The sequence below is a fragment of the Clupea harengus genome, chromosome 17 (genome assembly GCF_900700415.2).
Source record: "Clupea harengus chromosome 17, Ch_v2.0.2, whole genome shotgun sequence".
In the NCBI taxonomy this organism is placed as follows: domain Eukaryota; kingdom Metazoa; phylum Chordata; class Actinopteri; order Clupeiformes; family Clupeidae; genus Clupea; species Clupea harengus.
Window position 1 is genome coordinate 12,558,893 of NC_045168.1, and position 23,874 is coordinate 12,582,766.

The 23,874-nt window shown below is 44.5% G+C and overlaps 1 protein-coding gene across 3 annotated transcripts in view; it reads left to right on the plus strand.

The window, feature by feature from the left end:
- The first annotated feature begins 350 nt into the window (after positions 1-350).
- The window catches only part of abi1a (abl-interactor 1a), a 51,887-nt gene continuing 28,363 nt past the window's right edge, over positions 351-23,874 (plus strand). The window contains exons 1-2 of one of the 3 annotated variants that reach the window (XM_031583685.2): positions 351-561; positions 18,699-18,866. In XM_031583685.2, coding sequence (XP_031439545.1) covers positions 445-561; positions 18,699-18,866 — 285 coding nt within the window. In that variant the 5' untranslated portion in view covers positions 351-444. The remainder of the gene's footprint in view (positions 562-18,698; positions 18,867-23,874) is intronic. The other 2 variants (XM_031583688.2, XM_012815195.3) reach the window with 2 other exon arrangements.

The following is a 23,874-nucleotide window of genomic DNA, read 5'->3' on the forward strand; positions in this document are numbered from 1 at the left end:
GCTAAGTCTCCTACAAGATCCACAATTCTATTGGATAGGTTCTGGTCCATGGGTTTTGTAGTTTTTTTTAAAGGGTTTACGAGGGCGCTACAATGACCTACAAAATAAAAAGACATTTATTAAAACTGTTTAATTAGACAATGCCTTGGTGCGTTGTCAACATAATGTAATGTTGCCAGTTATGTCATCAATGTATCATATTTAACAGCGACACGCTTTAAATTGTTACTCAAAACTATTACATCGGCCTGTTGACACTATTGTGAAACTACCTATCCCAGTGTTCCATTTTTGCGATAGCGTGACAATTTCCGGGTTGACGGTCGTACTGAGAGCGAGGCCAGGAATCCCACAATACCAGGCGAGAGAGTCCCTTTTCTGTCGGGGCTGAGCTTGTGGTTTTAATCAAAGGGAAGACGGGGAAGCTATGCGGAGAGATGTAAAATGGCAGAGCTGCAAATGTTGTTAGAGGAAGAAATTCCAGCTGGTAAAAGAGCCCTCATAGAGAGTTACCAGAATCTAACTCGTGTAGCAGATTACTGTGAAAATAATTATGTTCAGGTAAGTTAACTCACAATATTTTAAATGTTTGCTCTGAAGCTGTTGTACTACATTCTTTTGTCGTGAGGCTAACGTTGAGGTAAACTGGAGACAGGAAATAGGGATGTCAAGAAAACGAAGAGTTCCTATAAGATTCACACAAGCTTATGAACAATTTATACTTCTGTTTGTTCTTCTTTGTTACTAAGTTATTTTATTGACCATGACTCAATATGAATATGCATGGTGACGTCGGCATCCGACATCCCAACACCCATTCATTTTAAAACGAGTTTGCTCACCTGATCAGATTTGTTGGTTTACTCAGAGGGTGTGTCTGGACGGAATTCGGTTTGTACTTTGTTACAGTGACACGAAAAGCCAGTATATATTTTGGGGAAAGTTGTTTGCAATGACTTAAGTCTAAAATGAGGTGTGTAGAAACTTGTAGAAATGCGATTAGGCTTCATGGAATGTGCTCCCATGTGACTCAGATTCTTGGTAACATTAATAAAAAACGAATTTGTTCAATATATAATATTGTATTTTTAGAAGCACATTTGAGTGTTTAAACCGTTGATCTAATATTTGTTGTATTGGATTTTGTAGATATCTTTAAATCGATTAACGTTGTCTGGGGATAGCTGTCCGGAATAAGCAGTTGTTAAAAGAGTTTGTGTCAACCTAAAGGTATCGAATCTATCTCACCATGATCAACATATAAGCAATGGATCTTGAGATGTTGTGAACTCGGTTTTAAACTAAAAATGTTAAGCCTTTTCTTTACGATTTGCCCTCTCATTGCTGTCCGTTTCATTTTATTCCATTAGGCCAGAATACTGTCTAATTTGGGGAAACCAAGAGCCAAGTGATAGTCGGCTAGTGTGTTTAGTGATCGATAGTGACTTTTTTTTTTTGTATGCTTGTGCGTGAAGGCCTGTGTTTTTATAAACAATTTCTGTATCTGATCTTCGGACCTTTCTTTTTAAGTAGGCTTTGCTTTGTAAAAGCGGTAGGCTAGAGGTACAAGAGAAGCTCTCTGGATATTGACCTCTTCTATTAAAGTTATTTCCACGTTATCCTTTCCAGCAATCGTGATTGAGTGGCTGTCAAGAAACGTCGGCTTATTCATAGCAGATGTCAAGTTGCTCAAGTGTTTATTGGTTGATCTGAGTTTTGTTCCCGCCAGAGATTTTCTCTCACGTAGCCCTGGTCAGCGCATCAGACCTAATAACCGGAAATTATCCTCGGCTCATTCTGTAATTTTGTAACAAACGTCTGACTTCTATTTTAAATGTGTTTATAATTATACATATTTGTGAATATTACTGGCTAGTGAAAGCCGTTTAGGGGATCTTTTTTTCTTATTAGGAAAGTTGTACATCAGGTCGAACAGCTTCAAATTGAGAGCCATGCTGTAGTACCAGAGACACATCACCCAGGTCATGGTGGCACTCCTATGCGTCATTGTAAGCTGCTTCTTCCTCTTTACAACACTCTTGCTCATATCCTTCTCCAACTCTGTTTTTCACCACAGCTGACAGAAGTTCGTTCCTTTGCCTGCTGGCATGTCTCAGCTTGACGAGGCATGTAGACCGCCAGTCATATTCGTCCTGAAAGTTGGCTCTTTATAGGCTCCCTTGCTTTACTGCCTGACCGCTGTGACAGAGTTACTGTTTATGCCACTAGAGGAGATTGTTGAACAGTGGCAGTTGGGGTGGTGAGGGGCTCTCTACCTCTGGTTAATATGAACAGCAACTGTCCAGTTTTTCCACAGTGACCGTTTTCTGTCCCCGTGTGTGTGTGGGCATACTACTGGAGAATGCCTTGGTGAAAGTGTAGGTCATGTTCCGATTTCCTGGGGACCTGCTGACTTCTGTCACTGAGTTGTGAATGATGTGCAGGATGATCTATACAACTGTCAGCTGGTCTTCATGGATAATCCTTATTAGATCTCCCCCCCCCGAGGTTTTATAAGTGTCTCAGTGAGTGTATATTGTATGAAGAAAGCGCTCTGTACGTGTGTTGTGTAGCCAGTTGATGGGCTTGACATGTCAAGGATGGCACAAACTGTGGAAAGCTGGGAGGGAGAGAGTTTCTCCTCAGACCATGCTGGTCAGCTGCCCCCTCCCAGGAGGCCTCATACCAGAGGAAGCAATGAGTGCATCTCCTGGAGCCAGGCCAAAGGAGCTGTGAGAGGGGAGAGACGCTTCCACTTCACACACCGCTCTGTGTGTCAGAGCCCCAAGTGTAAGTGTGTCGTTCCTCACACACACACACACACACACACACACACACATCATCTCACTCTCTCCCTTCCTGTTCTCTCATTCTCACTTTGGTTTGGACTCCCACACATTAACCACAGTCCAAGCTGGAGGCATTGGCTTCAGTTGGTCAGGGCTATTCATACCCTGTGGCACCTGTCAGCACAACATTGCTGTAGGCACAGCTTCCCTCTGCCAGGCTTTCACTGCCCTCCTGCCACCTGCCGGGAGCCACGGAACCTGAGAGCACAGCGTTTCTGTGCCAGAGAACAGCGGATGACGCAGTCCATTGAGTGCACTGTTTCATATTCTGGGGCTCCCCTGTGTAACTTTCTTTTAACTCTCATTTCTTTACACGGTCACTCTCTGTTTCTCTTCTCTTTCTCTTTTCCTCCCTATTCTACAGTCTTCCTTTCTCTTTTCTCTGTCCCTCCCTCTCCCTCCTTATACTAAAGCCTGACGTGTTTTCTTAGGGCAGGATGTTGACATTTTGCTGTTCACAAAAGACTCCGGCTCCCACAGCTGAGCGTAATCTAATTGGCTCTCCAGTGCAAGGCAGGCCCGGCCTACACAGAGCGCTAGTCCTTGCTTCAGCACAGTGCAAGGTGCAGAATCCAGGCCTGCCATAGAGTGAGGCTGAAAATAGTCTTCTCTGCCTGAAAATGAAGTCTTTTGGGAACGTCTGTCAGAATGAAAACTACTAGGCTTAGAGTCTACAGGGCCTGTCACTGGGTTTGATTCACTGTACCCGTTGCATTATTATTAACAGTGATAGTTTGTCAGTATTATTAGTAACAGTGACCGTTTGTCTGTATTATTATTATTATTATTAACAGCGACAGTTTGTCAGAAACATTTTGTCCGAATGCTTTTGGAGGACTGAACTCTGAGAGGAGCCTTTCAGCGAACTGCAGTTGGCTGTCTCAATCACACTTCTTTTCGAAGTCGTCTGTACTGCGGAGGCTTATTGGGTTTTTTGATAGCCTTGGCTGCCCGAGGTGGGTACACAACTCCCTTGTGTATCTGGCTCCCAGAGGGAAGATGAGAAAATGATGGTGAATCCACACTGCGCGTCTGAGAAAGCCTGCCACGTGTGGGATTCGCACGCTCTGCGAGTCAGGGAGAATGGCAGCCCATCTTAAGTTAATTAAACTTGGAGGTGAGCTTTTGGTGTTCCCAGACAGGAAGTCACAAAGTATTCTTTAATGCCTCTGTCTGGCACATGTTCCATAGCTAGGTTTATTGTCTACCTATGTGACTTGCATGAATTGAACCCAGATAAGGGTGTGTTTGGTCAGTCCACATCTTAGTGTCTGCTTCGACGTATTAGAAATTCATTTATTTTAGCACAGCTTAGACACTATTTTTAGTTCTCCCTGAACTCGACCTCCTGGTATCTAATCTGTTGCGAGGTAGACTACAACTCGTTTGTACGTCATTGTTTCAAAGTCAACAGAGAAGTGCTGTGAGAGTGGAGTGTGGCACTGAACAGAGTAGTGCACTAGAACCTACTAGCTGTAAGGGAAGACCCCACCCTGCGCTGCAGTGCTGTCTGATCCAGAAGCCATGAGGAAAGAAAAGCCAAAAGGGAACTTGGATTGGTTGGACATGATCATGCCGGTCTTGTGATTGTGTGTGTTTGAGGCCATATTAAGAGAATTACCACGGTGGTGGTGACATACAAAGGGACTCCCAGATGTCACAACTCTGAATCCAGGTCAGAGGTCAAGCGTGCCTGCACACTTTCTTTACATCAGTCAGTGCCTGTGTATAATTCAGACTAAAATAGAACATGCCCAGAATATACAGTTGTATGTGTTTCCATGTCCTTGTTCACATACACACTTGAGAAACGGAAAGACAGGGTGCAGATTACAAACCGTCCCTGTAATCTCTTTTCCACTGGCCTCCCGTCTTACGCTCTGCCCCTGGTACCTCACTCTGAACACAGCATGACTTAACCCCCTCAACCAGCTGGGTCATTAACCCCTCCTCTGACCCTTTGAGTTGAGATTACTCTGGTCGTGCTGGTGAAGAAGCCAAAGGGCTTCCCCTAGGGCCAGGCTTTTAACTGGCGACTGTACTCATACGGGCACAGTCTGTAATTAAGAGACCGCGGATGCGGGGGGCGGGGGGATCTACCTCAGTCACTCTGTGCCGGCTCTCGGCTCTCAATATGGCCGATGGGTATGGGTTGCTCAGCCAACGACAGACGATGCGTTTGGGAGTCTAATTGAAGAGTGTTGAAGGCACGGTGGCCTTTGATCTGGTTTCCGAGACGCTCATTGCTAATTGAGCCCCAATAATAGGCATCTGCCCGCGGTGTGTTTTTTGTGTGCGAGGGAAAAGAGAGAACACACCCTTACTGTGGACTGGGGTCTACACCAGAAGGATGAGTCATTGGATGCAGTCAGACGACCTGCGGAAAGACACCACACTGAAATACCTCAAGATGTCTTGCACACATCCATAGCAGACATCGGCACTAACAGCATTTCTGTCTCGTAGCCCTCAATAATTTCCTGCATCCTGGCCTCCGACCTTAACGGGAACGACACAGGGTCTTTTTTTTTCTACTTCCTCCTCCTTTCCCGTTGAGTCATTCCATGTTTTGGCATTCCAAGCATTTCTCCCCAATTTGCCAGGGAGCATTTTCTTGGAAGGGTGTTATTTTTCCTCAAGATTGTAACGTAACAAGTAGTGGGTAGCTACTTATTGGTCCACCTTATCATTCTTATTTAGCTGAAATACAAAGCAATCACCTAGTCCATCACAGCCCAAAGCAAGGAGCTCCAGGTGTAGAGGAAGAGTGCTGTACTTGAGGAATACTCTGGGTGGGGGAATGGCTCGGCACAGTGTTTAGAGAGACGGGATCCCATCCCACACAGCCGTAAAATCTCATCTCTGCACCTCTTCCCTTGCAGAAAGGGGGTGGGGTGGGCAGGCAAGATAGCAGATGTAGTCTGCTTTAAGAGATGTAGCTGTAATTCAGGCTGAGAGGAGGATGTCCGTGGAAAAACTAGGAGGCAGGATCCTGGAGACAGAGGATGTCTTTGGTCTGTCCTAAACGTTGTGCTCCCTCTCCGTCCTCCCTCCCATCAGGGGATGTGTGGCTCTGGGTGGGGTGGCACTGGAGGAACCGTCCTCACTGACCCCTGCAACTCCAGTTCCCTCCCCACACCCTCAGGGGAGGAAGCCCAGGCTTCCTCCTCGACCCCTGCACCAGTGAGCAGGGCAGCCCCACCAGCAGCACAGCTTCCCCCTCCTCTTCACTCTCCTACTCCGCTCTTCTCTCTCCTACTCCGCTCTTCTCTCTCCTGCTCAGCTCTTTTCTCTCCTGTCCTCCTCTTCTTCTCTCTCCTGTTCCCCTCTTCTTTCCCCTCCTCTCTCCTGCTCTGCTCTTCTTTCCCCTCCTCTTCTCTCTCCTGCTCTGCTCTTCTTCCCCCTCCTTTTCTGTTGGCCCTGATGTGTAACATCCCTCACTCTTGGAGAAAAGAGAAACCCCTCTGTTGGTGAGTCAAAGACGAAGAGCAAAAAGTAATAGCCATCAAACATTTTTACAGAAGACTCCCACTGAAATATCATTCAGTGTGACAACCGTTTACAGACTATAGGGAAAACATTTGGCATATTAAGAGCAGCAATAATTGGATGACCTTTTAAAAGGCTGTATTTAAGGATCAATAATGCAACCCCCAAATACAAATTAATTGTAATTGTAAATCTTTATACTTTGCCAGTATCCTTCCATCGTAAATTTAGTTTGAACACATATTCATTTCATATATTGTTTTATTGTAACGACATTGCTACATTGTTGCCATCATTGTAGGTTTTTTTATATTGGGCTATCATTAAAGTAGTTTTAATAAGATTCCTAAGTAAATGACCGCAGAAGTATCTGACATGTCTGATCGCTGGGTGATCAAGATTTACACCCAAGGCACCCTGCTTTCTTCTGTGACTGCTAAAATGTAGATTTGATGCAATTATTGACATGAACACAAAATGATTGGCATGAATATAAACTCTGTGTTATTAATCATGAATACTTTGTGTTTGTTAACATAAATAACATGCTATCAGGATGGCTATTTTGGGTGGAGAATCTCCTCCATAGACATAGGGAGTTCGGGATTCTTTGTCCAGAAATAGTGGTCGGCTATGATTCTGACTTCTGAAATACCTTTCTCATCTCCTTGCTCATCTCATCTCCACCTTAGCTGCTGTGTCTGCATTTCTTTTCTGTCTGTGCCTTGCAACCCTTTTGATTCGAAGGCATTTACAAAAAGAAATCACACAGATGAAAAAACAAATCAGATTTGTGAAGTTAGAAAAATATTTGTCTGTTCCAAATGCCCCTCATGTAATTAAAATATAAATAAGATGTAAAAATGCTGTATATACAGTCATCCTGTCATTTGGTACAATGGATGACACAGAGGAATTGCATTACACCAAATGACAAAAACATTAAACTGAATGATGAAAACTCTACTTCAGTATATTGCAGGCTATCAACTGGCCACCTATTCAAAAACAATGACCTTGTCCAAGGTCAATGTTAATCAAAGTTATTCACAACTTAATGTTACAATTTAAAAAATCCAAAAGTGTTTTTTTGGCATTCCACTGAATGACATGCAGGTTTGTTACCATGCCACAAATGATGAAATATTTAAGGGGGATAAACTAAACTTGATTCAGCACCACAGAGGTCTTCCGGGGTCCTTATGATGAGGTCACATGACTTGTCACATGACTTCAAACTGGCCTCTTGACCTTGTTACACTGAGCAACCTCTAAAGGGGCCAACATGGTTGACGTACGGTCATTGCGCACGTCAATGGTGTTGTCAACACCGCACCAAAACATTTTATGCCTGCGCTTAGTGCGTGTGTGAGTCCCTGAAGTATTCTAAAAGATAGATGTTCCTGCTGAGAAAAACATAATCTACACGGCTGGAAAGTAAAATGTGCCAAAGAAGAACACGGTGGAATGTATGTGACCGTTAACCATCACCGGTATTCACTTGTGGATAAACCGCTGGAAGCAGCCATAAGAGGATGTGCCAGATAGAGTGCAGTGCAATAGCCTAGGCTATACGACATGACGCATGACTGAATTCATGTGTTGATTTAACTGGACGAGTCCTAAAGGTTGTCTGGTTAGTGTTTTATTGCTAGTCACCTAACTGTAGGTTAACGTAATGTGTTCATGTAACAAAACATAGTCTCCTCTGCATTATGGAACAGTTGTTTAAAAAAAAAAAAAAAAACACATTTATTTGGTTTTCTTTGGCACAGCCTACATGCAAAGTTTTGACACTCGGTCTCCATCTCTCCATCAAGTAACGTTCGTAAACCACACAAACATTTGTACATTTTTTTGCAGTAATCTCCCTCTGTGCCATCTGGATTGAAGGGTCATAGAGATGCACAGATACAGACTAAGCTGTGACTTGTGTCTCCTGCACCTTCATTTTGCTTATGTGGCAGCTGCCCTCGATTGGTTTCAAAAATTACATTAATTGGCATTAATTTGACATTTTATTTTCCCAAAAGTTTTTTGAAGCATTAAAGTATATACTGTAGTGTACTGTTCTATGTATGTAAAATACTTTTTGTAAATGTAATTTGAGGTGGACACAAAAATGGACTTGTGTCGTCTTTGACCCTGGTGCGACTCTCTCTCTCTCCCTCCCCCCGTGAAACACTTGAACAGTAGCCGAATCCGGCTTACTCTTCAGTATGCCTTCAAGGACAGAACTTGGGTGTTGCGGTGTGTGGAAGTTGAAAAAGGTTGTAGTTTTTATTGAAAGTTAAATTAAGATATTTAGGATATTTGGCTTGCTTAATCATGCTTTTAGGAGAGGTGAAGTTGGAAAATGTGAGGGCCTTTTTTCTATTGTTTTCACTGACTGTCTTGCATGCGAAACCTTACTGGAAGCTTTGATTTATTTTTTCCCTCCCAAATCCTGTTTGTCCAGTTTGTCATGTTCTGTAGTCACACTTGCCAATCTCATGTCAGATAAGAGCAAAGGCCAAAGGTCCAACACTGCTCTGGCAGGTTGTACTTGAGAGGGACAGTAGTCATCTCCCCTCCCCCACCTGTCTACATCCCCCGCCACTGGGTCCTGCCTCCTCACTAAAGTGAGAGAATGAACCAACGCCAAAGGCATTTTTCTCTCTCTCCCACAGAAGTTGTGTGAGAACTCGCCTCTCTTCCTCTCGAGAGTTGGAATGATGTCTCTGTCCCCCGCATGTCATTGTTTCTCCCCCGCTGGTCTGTTTAGATGACGTGGTGTTCTAGCTAAGCCGTGCTGGTCTGTCGAGGTGACGTGGTGTTCTCTAGCTAAGCCGTGCTGGTCTGTCGAGGTGACGTGGTGTTCTCTAGTTAAGCCGTGCTGGTCTGTCGAGGTGACGTGGTGTTCTCTAGTTAAGCCGTGCTGGTGTGTCTAGGTGACGTGGTGTTCTCTAGTTAAGCAGCGCTGGTCTGTCTAGGTGACGTGGTGTTCTAGTTAAGCCCCGCTGCTCTGTCTAGGTGACGTGGTGTTCTCTAGTTAAGCCGTGCTACAGATTAAGTTGTTTCATTTTCTCCCTCTGCAGCCTGGCCCATTGAGAGCAGTCTCACCATTGAGCTGTGACGGGGTTGAATGAACAGTGCCGTTTTTACAGTGATCTGGAGCGGGGGGAGCAACACACGCACACAGTCAGGGCTGGTGCTAGAGCCAGAGTGTGTTCATTTTGTGAACCATCTAAGATCCAGTTTGCTTTTCCACAGGCTAGAGAGCCACAATAGAGCCACATTATTGCGTCACATACGTCCCTGCTGCCAAGCACAGCAACAACTGTAGCGGACCAGCAAGCAAGCAAAGCTAGTTATTTCTCATGGCAATGTTACAGACGTCAAGCATAACTTGAGAAATTATTAGCTATGCTTGCTTGGGTAATGTTAGCTGACCAGCTAGCTAGCTAGCTAACCAGCCAGCCATCAATGATCTAATCATAACATTGTGTTGAGAAATATAGTAGCTCGGTAAATGGCGGTCACAACATTTTAGTTGGTCTTGTTGGTCCTGATAATCCTGCCCCCAGCTCCTGACATAAGCGGTTCTTGGTTCTAGACCGGAAAAGTGTAGTGCCACTCTAGAACCAGTTTTCCTGGCAGAGAGCCGGTTCTTTGGCTGTCGAAACACGAAGATCTGGTTCGAGATAAGGCACCTGTCCTTGAACTGCTTTGGTGGAAAAAGGGTAGGAGCCTCTTGCCACGTCGGTGTATATTGATATCCAGGTAGACATGTATAGTACTGTGTAAAAGATTTAGGCACTTAAGTTGTTTCACAACCTATTTGTCTAAGAGGGTTATTTTGTATCATTTTGCCATTAGTGTATCAATAAGGAATATCATATTTAATTTTTCAAAACACTCTTTTTAAGTATAGAAATAGTGAATTAGAGACTTTGTCAGGGTTCCCACGGTACCTGGAAAACATGGAATTTATTTTTTCATTTTCCAGGTTTGGAAAAGTCATGGAAACTGAGCAAAAGTGAAAAACACTGTGTAAAATAGTAATAAAATGAAACTATTGAGCACAGAATTAAGATGAGTTTATAAAAACCCTTTACATGTGAACAGCTTTTACTGTAGATAGAAATGGATGATCCCATGTTGTTGACATGACCAGTCTAGTCTTGATCAATTTTGTAACATTATCTACTTTTAGCTATTTTGTGATTTTTCGTTTTCTTTCTTTAAAAAAATTATACTACTAAATAGGAACATTTGGGGTGAGACATTTTTGAAAAATCATTGATCATGACCCGACTGATTCTATACATCTATACTGTTAAGCTAAGCTTACTAGTGAGGTTGCTGTACTGAGGAACCACAGGGGAACCAGCCTTATGTTTTCCCTTTTAGGTTCATTAGTTTGATTTACAAAAGCTTTTACAGAGTAAGAGTAGGCGTACTACCCCTTCTACGTAAGACTCATAATCTCAAATGTGTGATGCATTACAGGAGTGAGTGACAATGACACGCTGCAGATTCAAGTCCTATTGGAAAGATGACTCCCAATACAAGGAGTGGATTGCCAGTAGGGCACAGAAGGAAAGAGGGAGGAGGAAGAGAAAAGGGGACAAGATGAAAGAGGAGAAGAAGAGAGGAGAAGAGAGTAGAGGATAACAGAGGAAAAGGGAGAAGAGTAGGAAGAGAAGACAAGAGCGTGAGGGGAGGGGGGGCGCGGATGGGGGCGGAAAGCTTCAGGGGCCTATATATCATCACTTAATATGGTACCTGGAAAATCAGGAGGTAGCATGGAATTTTTTTTCAAGGCAAGCGTGGGAACCCTGTTTGTATATGCCATTATAGAAAGAAAATGACAAAGTAACAGACCACATTGCAGATTGAAAAACTAAGGGCCATTAGTTCAGAACTGGCAGAAACCATAGTAGCTTGGTTAGAAAGAATCAAGACAGTTCCCCAAAATGCTTGAAACAGCCTACCTGCCAAGTACCTTTAAAAGACTGCACAAGTATACTGCTCTTTGTATGTTATTTGAAATAAAAACTATTCATGTCGTTATTTTTGAGACATTGAATACATTTAGATATCCATTCTGCATAATTGAACATGTCCATCTGGACTTTCTGTTTTTTTTTTTTCTTCTCTCTTTCCAGGGTTTTTCCTGCATAGAGAAAATTTGGGCGCGCGCCTAAGCCGTTTTCCCGAGCGCCTACAACAAATCGCGAGCGCCTAAGGCAAAAAAAAAAGTCTGCGATAAAAAAAAAGCTGTCATTCATGGCGCAATTCAGCTTAATAGTGTTTTGAGCCCTCACCGTCGACTTCAAGGGCGCATCCCACCTCCCACCCCCTGAGCCAATCATTGAACAGAGGCTGCTCCAAGCTTGCCAGTTTAGAGAAGACGTTGGTTTGGATTTGAGATTTGAGCAAGCAACTAAATGTAGCTAGCTTTTAGCTGTTTTAAACCAAGGGACTTTACTTCAAAAATTTTGTTTTCAACCTGCTTACAAATCTGGTTAAAACAACTAGTGAAGGTGTTTTAGAATAATATTATTGCCATATACAATAACTGACTTTATGTTAACACCACTAATTAATGTTAGCTGTCTTAATTATTTAGCGCAATGCTAGCATGCATCTACCGTAATTCGATATTTAACCAAGGTAGCCTATTGTAGCTACTGCAAAATATTGATCGCGACCTGTTTACAAATCTGGTTAAAAAGATAAAGGTGAGCTGTTATTTATAGATATGAATTATTTCTCATGCATCTAATGGCTTACAGCTACCTGTAAAGCATCTAAACGTACAGAGTAAGGGAGGTTGACTGCTAAATACAGTACATTAAGGCAGCCACCAGTCTTTGGATAGCTCTCATAAGTGAGTTATTGTATATGGCATTAATATTCTAACCATCACACATAGGATATATAGGTACACAAACACACTGCTTAAATAAAACACTAAGCCTACAAAGTATTTTTTTTAAGATATTGTAGGCAACTGCTAGCTAGCTAGATAATGTCAGCAACTGCTAGCTAGCTGCTTGCTCAAATTCAAACCAACGTCTTCTCTAAACTGGCAAGCTAGGAGCAGCCTCTGTTCAATGATTGGCAATTCATTACGCGTCCAATGCATGTAAGCGAATATGGTCTCAATAGTATGTTTCAAGTATAGGCTACAGCCGAAACCTCGTTATGTTTTGATCAATAGTTATCGAGTTGATAAGCGTGTCTTGTCTGAACAATACGCAACTGTGAGGTGCGCGAATGGACAGAGCGGCCAGCTGCCAATCAGTCAACTTGCGTATGCATCCTGACTTCATCAGTCGGCGCTGATTTTGAGCATAACATTCTATTTTCAGTATTCATGGCTTTCAATGTATTAAAATATCTGCTATGTTGAGGACATACACAGGTGTAGGCTATTATTTGATTTGTCTACCCGTTTGAACGAGTACCAGTAGACCGCGGGGCCTCGGGAGAGGCAGACAACCGCATTGGTTTATCAATGAAAGCTCAGCTCGTTCGGAGGAGAGCGGATAGATTTGTGTTGCATCTCGAATATAATAATATTAATATTATCATTGATAAATAAACCGGTGCGGTTGTAAACTGTCGTTCCGCTGCGAGGGCCAGCCCGACGTGCACGAATACACCTGTACAAATGCAAATTAAATGTCCACTCAAAATGCTGACAAAAGTTTGATTTCCAACGCAGCCTCCATTGGTGGGCCAATAGAAGTTAAACACACTATTAAACATATTTGTGGACAGTTTTAATAATAAAAACAAAAATAATGGTATGTAGGTTTGTATAATAAAAATGAATAGTAATAATAGATAAACTTGAATTTCATAATTTGTGTGTTACATTTCTGACCACTGGTTAGTTCTAGATTTTATTGATATACATTTCAGTAGTTTGCATATGTAGAGGTAAACCTTGATAATCTTTGAACCATACATGATAGCACCATGGGGCTTGGACTACTGTCAATCTATTAGCCCAGGGGTTCTCAAACTTTTGCAAGCTGGGCCCCCCCAAAGCTGGTTAGGGGTAGTTGGGGCCCCCCCATCCACCCGCGGCCCGCCGCCACCGCCCTCAACTACACCACCATATATAGATAGATAGATAGATAGTGTATTGTTATTGATAGGCCTGACATGTCAAGGTTAGGCTATTGTTATTGTTAGGCCCATACAGACAATTATTATAACTATTTATTTTTATTATTGTTATTATTATTATCAGTAATAGTAGGTATTATTATAATTAATGATTATCGACCAATTATTATTATTGTATTATTATTATTATCATAATAATAATAAGTGGTATTATTGCTATCATTAGGATACTGTTATTATTATGGGCCTCTTGTGATCTTTACAAAAAAAAGAATGACGAAAGAGGGGAGATGCTTAAGTCTACTGTCACTCTTCAGCTGCTCTTTCATGTCTAGTGACAGCTCATCTGCTGAGCAGAGAAATGGATCCCGAACTCAGGCGAATGAACGGTAGTCCTCTTTGAAATAGGACCCAAACTGATTTCTGATATTCGGCGTGATACAGTGTAATTTGACATAGGAGCTAAACTCAGCACAATACCTATCATTATTCTAAACGTGTTGCGTGGCCGGCAAAATCAGTGTTTCGGCAATTGTATGGGGTTTGCCAAGCTTAGAAATTCTATGAGCAACTACATAAGATGCTCCAGACACTGCTTGGAGATAGTGCTATGCTTGGACATGGTGGTTCGTTGTTGCTGGAGGCCATCACGTTTATGTTTAAAGAAGTCCACAGGCTTCTCTTTCTGACTTTTACGAATCAGAAACTTGTCCATGTTGTGTTTGTTTGCTGATACAGCGTATGAAGTTAATAAAGTTCAAATTTCAACGTCGTGTTCTTGTATGTGTGGTTGTGAACGACTTGCACACGAACAATGGATAAGGCTGTGCTAGGCAATGATTCCTAACCAAACGAACTGTACACAATGTAGACAGGGACAGCACAAAATAGTATTCAAGTGCTGGTGTTTTATTTGTTGCGGTGGATGATCAAAAAATGTAAAGGTAGGCTAGGTGTTAAGGAGAAAAGGGCTAGCTGTAGTTGGAAAAGGTAGCTAGCTAGGCTAGCTCTCGGGGCTACGAGCTTTTCTAAAAGATTGTGGAGCAAATTACTCCTTAGAATAGGCTACGAATAGACCTACTGCAAGTGCAGTAAGGTATTACTAAGGAAGGAGTGAGTCTTTAAAAATACTGTTTATAAAGCAATGAATATCTGAATGATAGAGGAAACAAGAGAAATTGCACAAACTCTGCAAAGTGTCGTCTCAGGGTGAGCGCTTACCTCCATGCCTGCGTTTTGTTTTTATACTCGGAAGCGGAGGTGCTACTCGCTATGAAATGATAATACTCCGTTTTGATTGGTGGATCAGGAGCAAAACAGTATTTGATTTGTTTGGGTCAGTCCAGCCCCTTGCATTTCGCTACTGAGGGAGCTTTCACTAACCAGTGACAGGTCGGCGGTTTTTTTTTCTTTCTCCGTCTGTGACATCGCGCCCCCCCTGGAGAGTGTTCGCGCCCCCCCAGGGGGGCGCGCCCCCCACTTTGAGAACCACTGTATTAGCCTATCTATTTTAATCTAAAGTGTAAGCAAAATGATTTCCTGAAGCATATCCTCCATTATTTATGAAATGGTAACATGTAAGCTAATAAGGTGACATGGTAACACAGACTGTGCGCGCGTAGCGCGCAATTTTTTTTTGAGCACCGAAGACCCATTTTGACCCAGGAAAAACCCTGCTTTCTTTGATTATTTTGTATTTTAGGTCATGTAAAATGCCTTAATTCCCATTCCAACCTCTCACACAACTCTCTTGGTGTGATTTATAAGAAAGCATTTCACATCTGCTACGTCTTTATTTAACGATGTGATGCAGTGGATTGGAACATCTCCTTTCAGTCGACAGTGACCACTGGTATATCTTTTCTCCAAGTGGCTGGCCTTTAGTTAGCAAACTTGACATGAAGTGCATATATGTACATGTGCCGGCAGATAATAGACATGCTCACACAATTGGTCTGTGTCCTTTAAGCATGGAAACACATCTCTCATTCTAGTACTTAACAATGATAATCTGTGATTTCTCTTTGTTGTATGGTCTCTCTCTCTCATTCCGAATCAGATGTAGGTCAGAGAGGGCGGCGGGATTGGCAATGGCCATCAGTAATTCGCCCGCCCCATGGGAACCACCTTCATCACAGTGGCACCCCATCGGATTAAAATTGCTGAATAGTCATAACATGTAGACTAGGCCACATCTTTAATCTCTTCAGGAATCTCTTAAATCCAATGACCAGATTATGTCTGCATTCGCATAGATTTATGGTCTGTCTCAGTTTATGGAGATTGCGTCGCTATCTCTATCAGCCCTGATGGATGTTGCTGACGGTAGTTGTTTTAGCCCAGGTGGTGATGTTATGTAAATGGGTCTCATTGTCTCGCAATGATTCCTGCCTGAAGGCAAATTATCACTGTGTGGGAGAGATCAGGTCGTCAGAAATTATTTGTGTCGGCTACACCAGGCTCAGGATTTGCTTTGGAGGGATTACTGGTTGGTCTGGAATTTCAAGACCCACTTCAATCTAAAGAGCAGAGAAGAATGAGGAAGACTGTTGAAGTGGAATTCCAGGGGTATCAGCAACGCAAAGAGTGGATGAATAATGTATTGAAACAGATGCAGCTAAAGTGGTTTCGAATCCTTTGGCTTAAAAATAGACGAGAACAAGGTTCTCCATTTGTTGTGTTCTGCACAGGGAGCCCTGATTTCATAGATGGGCAACCTGGCTGGCAACAAGCAAAGTCAGCAGCGCATGACTAAAAGGTAATTTAATAACTTGGCAAAATCATTTGGCTAATTTCATAACATGCAAGATTACTAGTGCAAGCATGGATGGGTTCGCGCAACGCTGGGGTGTGTCAACACACAATTGTGGGAGATCCATGCATGCATGAGTTCCTTCAAAGCAACACTTTCTTTCCCTGAGACTTGTTAATGATTTCATGCACAAGAACCTTCATCATCTCCGGTGTAAACCAGCTCTGTTGTAGAACAATTGTTGAGTTCTGGGGTAAACGCTATGGTCGAATCATTGTGATTGGCTGATGGCTAAAGAATGACTTCATTGCCACATCGACTAATTACTTAACCCATTTATGCTTGATTGTGTCAATGAAATTAGCAAAATAGGTATCCCCGTCTATTCTCACTGCACGGTTGATGATGCACGAAGCCCATTCGCTGTTCTCGTTGCCCTATGAAATTAGGTCCCAAGGAGTGTTGAAACAGGAGTGTTGTTTTGTAGCCTCCCACCTACCTCAGAGAGTGTGTGTGTGTGTGTGTGTGTGTGTGTGTGTGTGTGTGTGTGTGTGTGTGTGTGTGTGTGTGTGTGTGTGTGTGTGTGTGTGTGTGTGTGTGTGTGTGTGTGTGTGTGTGTGTGTGTGTGTGTGTGTGTGTGTGTGTGTGTTGCTGAGAGGAAGTTGCAGCTGTATCTGTGTGTGGGTGTGTTGCCGTGCATGTTATTTTCACGAGGCCAAACTTTCCAAGTGATTGGAGGGGGTGTCCTATCTGATTTATTTTTGGACAGCTTTTGGTGTCTTTCCATCAAAAAATTACTGGAATGGAAGTTGATTTGCTGAATTCTACAAATCTCTGTAGAACTACTACTTGTGTGTTTTTGTTAGCAAGAGAGTTTGTTGAGATAAGTGGCATGGTTATGATGATGGATACAGGCATTCATTGGATATTACATCGCTATGCTGCTGCTTTGCTCATTTAGAATTTGTTTGCCACTCCCAGAACTTAAGGACTCTGAAGGTGGATTAATAAGGGGGGGGTCCTTCTCATTTAACTTTTTCTGTCTTTGTGAAAAGACTAAGTCAGTATGAAGCTATGCTATGTTTGATGCATGAGACTTCATGTCGCACATGATCTCATTCGGCCCGTCCTGTGCGACAGATGGCCGGCGCACGGTGGGAGTTCTCAGGAGGAATCTCCCAGCATTCCTGTGGGCGGTTATCATGCACACACATCTGCTCCTCCCGCTCCATCAGAGCGGCTCGTGGCCCCCGCGGCTCCGCCACTCTCTCCCGCTGTTTGCACCAACTGCTCATCCGCGGCCCCCAGACTCGTGTTTGTGTTCGTCCAGAGAGGCACATGTCAAAGGCAGCATGTTTACCAATCTGACGCCATTATCCACCCCTCCATCCAAGGGCGTTGGGCTCCAACAAAAGTGTTTTGGCAGTGCTCACAAGTGATTGGCTATGGCAGACAGCCTCACAAGCCGGTTTAAAATATGTTTGTTTTGGTGATGTGCTGGCTTTTATATTTGGGTGCTTTTTGAAGCGTGTTGAGTACGGTTTGAGGTGATGGCATCAGGTGTGGAGACGGAAGGTTTACCACAGTTAGAAGAGTTTCAACCACACGGTGGTGAACAGTTTCTTACCCCGCGTGGCCACCTTAAACAGGAAGTCAAATGGAGAACAAAAACCACACACTTATTTCCTCTCCTCTCAGAGGTATCTGAGGGTTTCTTTCTTGTTTTGTGTCATTTTGTGCTAACATGGGTCATCATAAACCCTACCAAATTAGATTCTAGATATTTGACAGTGGTTCTTGGCTGAATGTTACTTGAGTTTGATTTTTTTACACTGGTCTGTCTGTCTCTCTGTGTGTGTGTGTGTGTGTGTGTGTGTGTGTGTGTGTGTGTGTGTGTGTGTGTGTGTGTGTGTGTGTGTGTGTGTGTGTGTGTGTGTGTGTGTGTGTGGCTCATGTTACTTTTTTATGTCCCTCCTCAAAGACCACTAGTGTCCAGCTGTAACCCCGAGGCTCTGTTGAATATGCAGGTTTTATTTGTACTAATCCCCTACATGTTTCTTGAAAAGTCATTGTGTGTTCCGGAGCTCTCTTGGAGTGTTCTGAAAGTAGTCCTTCAAAGCTGTAGTAAGTGGCTGGTTGAAGGGTTGCCCTTAGTTACCAGTGTACACATCAGCACTTTGGTGAATGGGCTATACACTGTGTTGGGGCCTTCAAGTTTTTCACAAAGACTGGTATGCCATGTTGGTGTCACTTGAGGAGCTTTGTTCGTGCAATGATCGGCCATCTCAATTGAAACAAGCACTTTAAGCAGCAGGCATAAAACATTTAGCAGCCTGAGTCCCACCCCACTCTTCCTCTCGTCTGCATTCAGCTGTGCTCCAGTGTGTGTGCCCTGCGTTGTGGTTGCTAGTCTCACACACACACGTGTGTGCCCTGCAGTGGTCTCTCATACACACACGTCTGTCTCCCTCCCTCCGTCGCAGGCACCGGACAAAAGGAAAGCGCTGGAGGAGACGAAGGCCTACACCACCCAGTCGCTGGCGAGCGTGGCCTACCAGATCAATGCCTTAGCCAACAACGTGCTGCAGCTGCTGGACATTCAGGCGTCCCAGCTGCGCCGAATGGAGTCCTCCATCAATCACATCTCCCAGGTACACACACACACACACACACACACACACACACACACACACACACACACAGAGAGAGTCCTCCATCAACCATATCTCCCAGGTCAGTCTGAAGATGCACGAGCATGCACAGGAATTAGACACACAGAGGAAAGGCTTGTGTACACACACCCAGCTGCATGGAATTTCATCAGTAACCACATGTGCTTGGTCAGTCTCAAAATACATACAGTGAGAGGGACACACACACACACAGTCAGCTGCACATCCACCGTAGCAGCCACTGGTTCCAGACTGATTTAGAAATGTACAGGTGCACAAAAGTCCATGAATATACCAAAGCACACATATAGTTACGTGTGTTAACATGTGTACACACACACACACACACACACACACACACGCATGGAAAGCCCACATCCTATGGGAAGGCACGTATATACACATGCATGTACATGGTTGTCATGAACATGAGCTTACGTCCGCACATGTGAGCACACATTAACAGCCCATTGGTTTTTATCTATAGGATATCTGTCCTCTCCTGTCATTCTGGTACTTGAACTCCCTGTCTCTGGTTTGTTCTCATTCATTGCCCCCTTTTTTTTGTCTGTTGAATATACAGTATACTGCTGTGTGGATGTGGATGCATGTTTGAATGTGTGCCTGTCATTCCCAGTGAATGAGTGATTCAGCCTCCATCGCTCTCTGCTCTCTCTCTCATTCTTTACGCTCTCATTCACTACCCTTTCATTCGCTCACACACCAGCTCTCTCTCGCTCTCTTGTTCTCTCTTGGTCTCTGTCTCTCTCGCTCTCTTGTTCTCTCTTGGTCTCGTTCTCTCTCTCTCTCTCTCTCCCCTGTCGTAGTTAGGGCTTAACGCTTAAGTCAAACTGGGCAGCCAGAGGCTCGGATTCTGGCCCTGTGGTTTGTAGTCAACTGATCCCATGAAGTCATTAAGAGCTCAGATCAAATCAAAGACTCACATGGCCTCTGGGTGCCAGACCTTGACTGCGGGCTATCGGCAGGCCGACACAGAGGCTTCCATGTACCGCCCCACCCTGCCTCTCCATAGGGGTGTGGAGGGAGGATAGCGTGTTAAATGAAGAACTCCAAGAGAGCTTTCATTAGTATCCTAATGCAGTCCTCATGAGAAGGCTATTATGTATCACTATAATACATTTCTCTGATGTCCCAGGCTCTTTAACAGGGAATATATAAGATGCTGTTGAGTAATCAAAGTATGTAAGCATTCAGTCAGAATAGGAGCGCTTTGATGGCTATTGGATAAAATGCATCAAGTCATAAATTGGATTGGTACAGCCAACGTTTAAACTTGGGAATTTACTTTAAGCAAATATTGGTAGCAGGAGCAAGAAGACATTTTTAGAGAAATGCTCAGCGATCGTAACACTTATTATGCGCTATGTTAGAAGTCTGGGGCGCGAATGTAAGGAGGAGAGGATGGCTACGAGAGGAGACGTTTGAGGGAAAAATTGGCTAAAGAGTAGACGTTTGAGGGAAAAGATGTCCTGGCCGTGTGGCTCACAGTGTGGCCTCTCTCTAATGGAGTTCCAGCTGAGCGCAGAGGAGCCGTCTCTTAAGAGATGACTTGGGTCTCACCCCTCAGGCGCTTCTAGGCTTCCATCCGCCCACCGGGAGCCTCTCTATTGAACCACGAGAAGGAGCGAAGGCAGAAAGACACTTTTTGACAGGGAGGTGGAAAGGCGGGTGATTTGTGTAGCGCTGGACTGCCTCCGTTTTAGTGGAAGCAGGTTTGGGATGGAATGCCTTTTAGAGCAGCAATCTTCACAATGTACCGTGGTCAGGATCTCTATGGAAACGGCCTGAAGCATGCTGGGTAATCAGACACCAGGAGATCAAATGCTACTGGAGGAAAATGCTGTTTCACCCTGGTATATGTGAGATGTGGCAGCAATGCCAGCAGCTGCTCTTGCCCATAAATCCCACACACTCCCTGTCCTGCCCACCCACTCAGTGCACACACACACACCCCACTCAGTGCACACACACACACCCCACTCCGTGCACACACACACCCCACTCCGTGCACACACACACCCCACTCCGTGCACACACACACCCCACTCCGTGCACACACACCCCCCACACACCCACTCAGTGCACACACACACCCACTCAGTGCACACACCCCACTCCGTGCACACACACACCCACTCAGTGCCCCTCAGGCCTGCACACACCCTGCCAGGAAGACTCTGCCTGCAGTGCCATCGAGCTGAAAGGATGTTTATAATGCTGTTAATTTGAATCTCTTTTTTGAAGCGGAGAGGTTAGTTCATCAACCTCAACAACTCACAAGGTGCTCGGATGAGACAAATATTCAGGCGTTTTTTTTACTCCAGTAATAAAATCCATTATGTATTGCAAATCTACAGTATGAGTATGGTCATTAAGAGTGCCAGCCAAGCCTGTACCTTTGGTATAATTGTACACAGTATAGTCTAAGTATTGTTAAGGCAGCTATGTGAGCGGAGGGTTAGTTCTGAATAGAGAGTTATTAAGGCCCAAGATGCAGTAGCCTCAAACTGGCAGCATCTCTGAAACAGAGGCTCCTTTCTGCAAGACCCCAAGACTGGGTTTCTCCTGCTCAGAAACACAAACACACACACACACACACACACACACACACACACACACACAGGATGTCTGGGTGTTCTGTATCCATAGCGATGCCCCCAGATCATGGCCATGAGGCGGTGATGAGCTGTGCTGGCGGGTCCTAAAAAAGGCTCTTTTATTGTCTCCTCTCCTCCCCCTCTCTTGCTCTCTTCTCCTCTCCTCTCCTCCCCCTCTCTTGCTCTCTTCTCCTCTCCTCTCCTCCCCCCCTCTTGCTCTCTTCTCCTCTCCACTCCTCTCCTCTCTGTCACTCAGGCTGGTTTGTTGAGAGTGCTGGCTTGTGGGTTCAGCTTCCTCTCCATGCCTGAGTAGAGTCTGCTGCGAGCTCTTATGAAGGGCTGACAGGAGCAAAGGGCATTTTCTCTCTCTCTCTCTCATGCTCTCTGTATGTCTCTGCCTGCACTCACTGTGTTCATTATCCCTCTCTTTCTTTCTCTCCCCTTCTCATGCTCTTTTGATCTCGCTCTCCATCTCCCTTCCCTCTCTTCCCCTCCTCCTCGCCGCTCCTCTACCCCTTCTCTGTTAATAATTCAGATGTAGCGTTGTGAGCGTGTGTGTGTGTGTGTGTGTGTGTGTGTATGTGTGTAAGAGCTTGTGGCTGCGCTTGTTTATCTGCTGCCACTGCAACTCTGAGAGTAGGTTACCCTGCATTGATTGACTCCAGTGGTCTTGATTAGCACATCGCTCCTTGCCCAGTGCAGAAGACCCGTCCAAATATTTGCTTTTTTAAACAGTCAAGGTCACATACAAAGGCAGCAATAGATTCGATGTGGAGCGAGGAAACAAGTTGTCCAGACGCCCCCGACAGAAACTGACACATTTCATCTGGAGGTCAGGGCAGTAGGATGGGCGCATTATTGTGTCCATCAGCGGGTGTCATGCTGGGGACATGCTGGGGACATGGTGTCCCATCAGGACGTTTTGGACAGAGACGGACTCTCATGGCATGTGGTTAAACCTGAGCTGACCTTTCCCAGCATCCCAGCGAATGACGGATGTCTGCTGCCTCGGTGGCGGAGGAGGAGTTGTGAACGGATAAAAGTGCTGATGGCAATGCAGTGACATCAAGGAAATATGACTGCAGAATCGTAATTACCAAGAGTGGCAAAGGTTCCCTTCGCCTGTGAAAGGAGAGCAAGAGCGAAGCAGAAGGAGGAAGAGGGGGAGAGGGAGAGAGAGCTGGTTATTGTAGATTTTGAAACCCTCTATTCAAAATGTGAAAAAGATCTTCCTTACACGGACAGTCTGAAAAAGAGGCAAAGAAAGGAGCTTTAGGGTGGTAAGAAATCTCACACACCACACACCCACACACACCCCCCACACACCACACACCCTCTCACACACACACACCCACACACACCACACACCCCCTCACAGAAAAGAGAGATTTTGAATAAAGAAGCCAGTCAGCCATACAGAGAGAATGCAACCAGTATGCATACAGACCCAAACAGCACTATACAGATGCAAGCAGAAAGCAGGAGAAGGGAGCCATTTTTCCCCGGAAGCTATGTGATTTCAGCCACCCCCCGCCGATGGGGTTTTTCCAGTGGGACCGTGAGAGGCGTGTATCGGCCGGGTTGGCATGACTCCCCTGGGTATGCTGGCACACCCATCGCTTAGGGGAAGAGGAGGTGGAGGAAAGGGCTGTTTTTAGAGTGTGCCCGTCTCTGCCACCCCTCTGCTTGTGCCATCTCAATGATTTCAGTAGTGTTCAGTATGTGGCAGTGAGACACTCCCTGTTAGGTTTGTGTGTGTGTGTGTGTGTGTGTGTGTGTGTGTGTGTGTGTGTGTGTGTGTGTGTGTGTGTGTGTGTGTGTGGTTAACCAGAATGTCAAGGGTGTGGTGATGCTAACTCTGGGTAGCGGTATTTCCCGTTTGCTACCATCTTTGGTTGTGTGTGAGAGAGTGTGTGTGTGTAAGAGTGTGAGCAGGTAGTCATGTGCAGTGTTGAGTCAGTAACACCCTAACTCTCCTTTTCTCGGCCCTCTTTCTGCCCCGTTGTTTACGTCTGCATGTATACACCACTTGTGTTTGCGGTAGCTGACAGACCTAACGCCATACAGCATTTCTTAATAATTCTAGACGCAATTCAGTTTGCCAGTCTCAACGGCTCCAGTTAATCATCAGTGCTACGACATTTAAATGTCAGGATAGCAGAACAACAAGCTAGTCCTTTATCTAATGTTCCTCTTCAGTTTAGTTGTCTTCTGTTTTTTTTGTTGTTGTTGTAACTGGGTTATCTATTTGAGTATTACAGCTCCTGCTCCACGTCACAGGGGACTCCAGTCACACAGACCCAACCAAACGATTAACTGGCATCATATGCAGCCAATGGGTGCCTTTGTTCTGTGGTTCACATCACTGA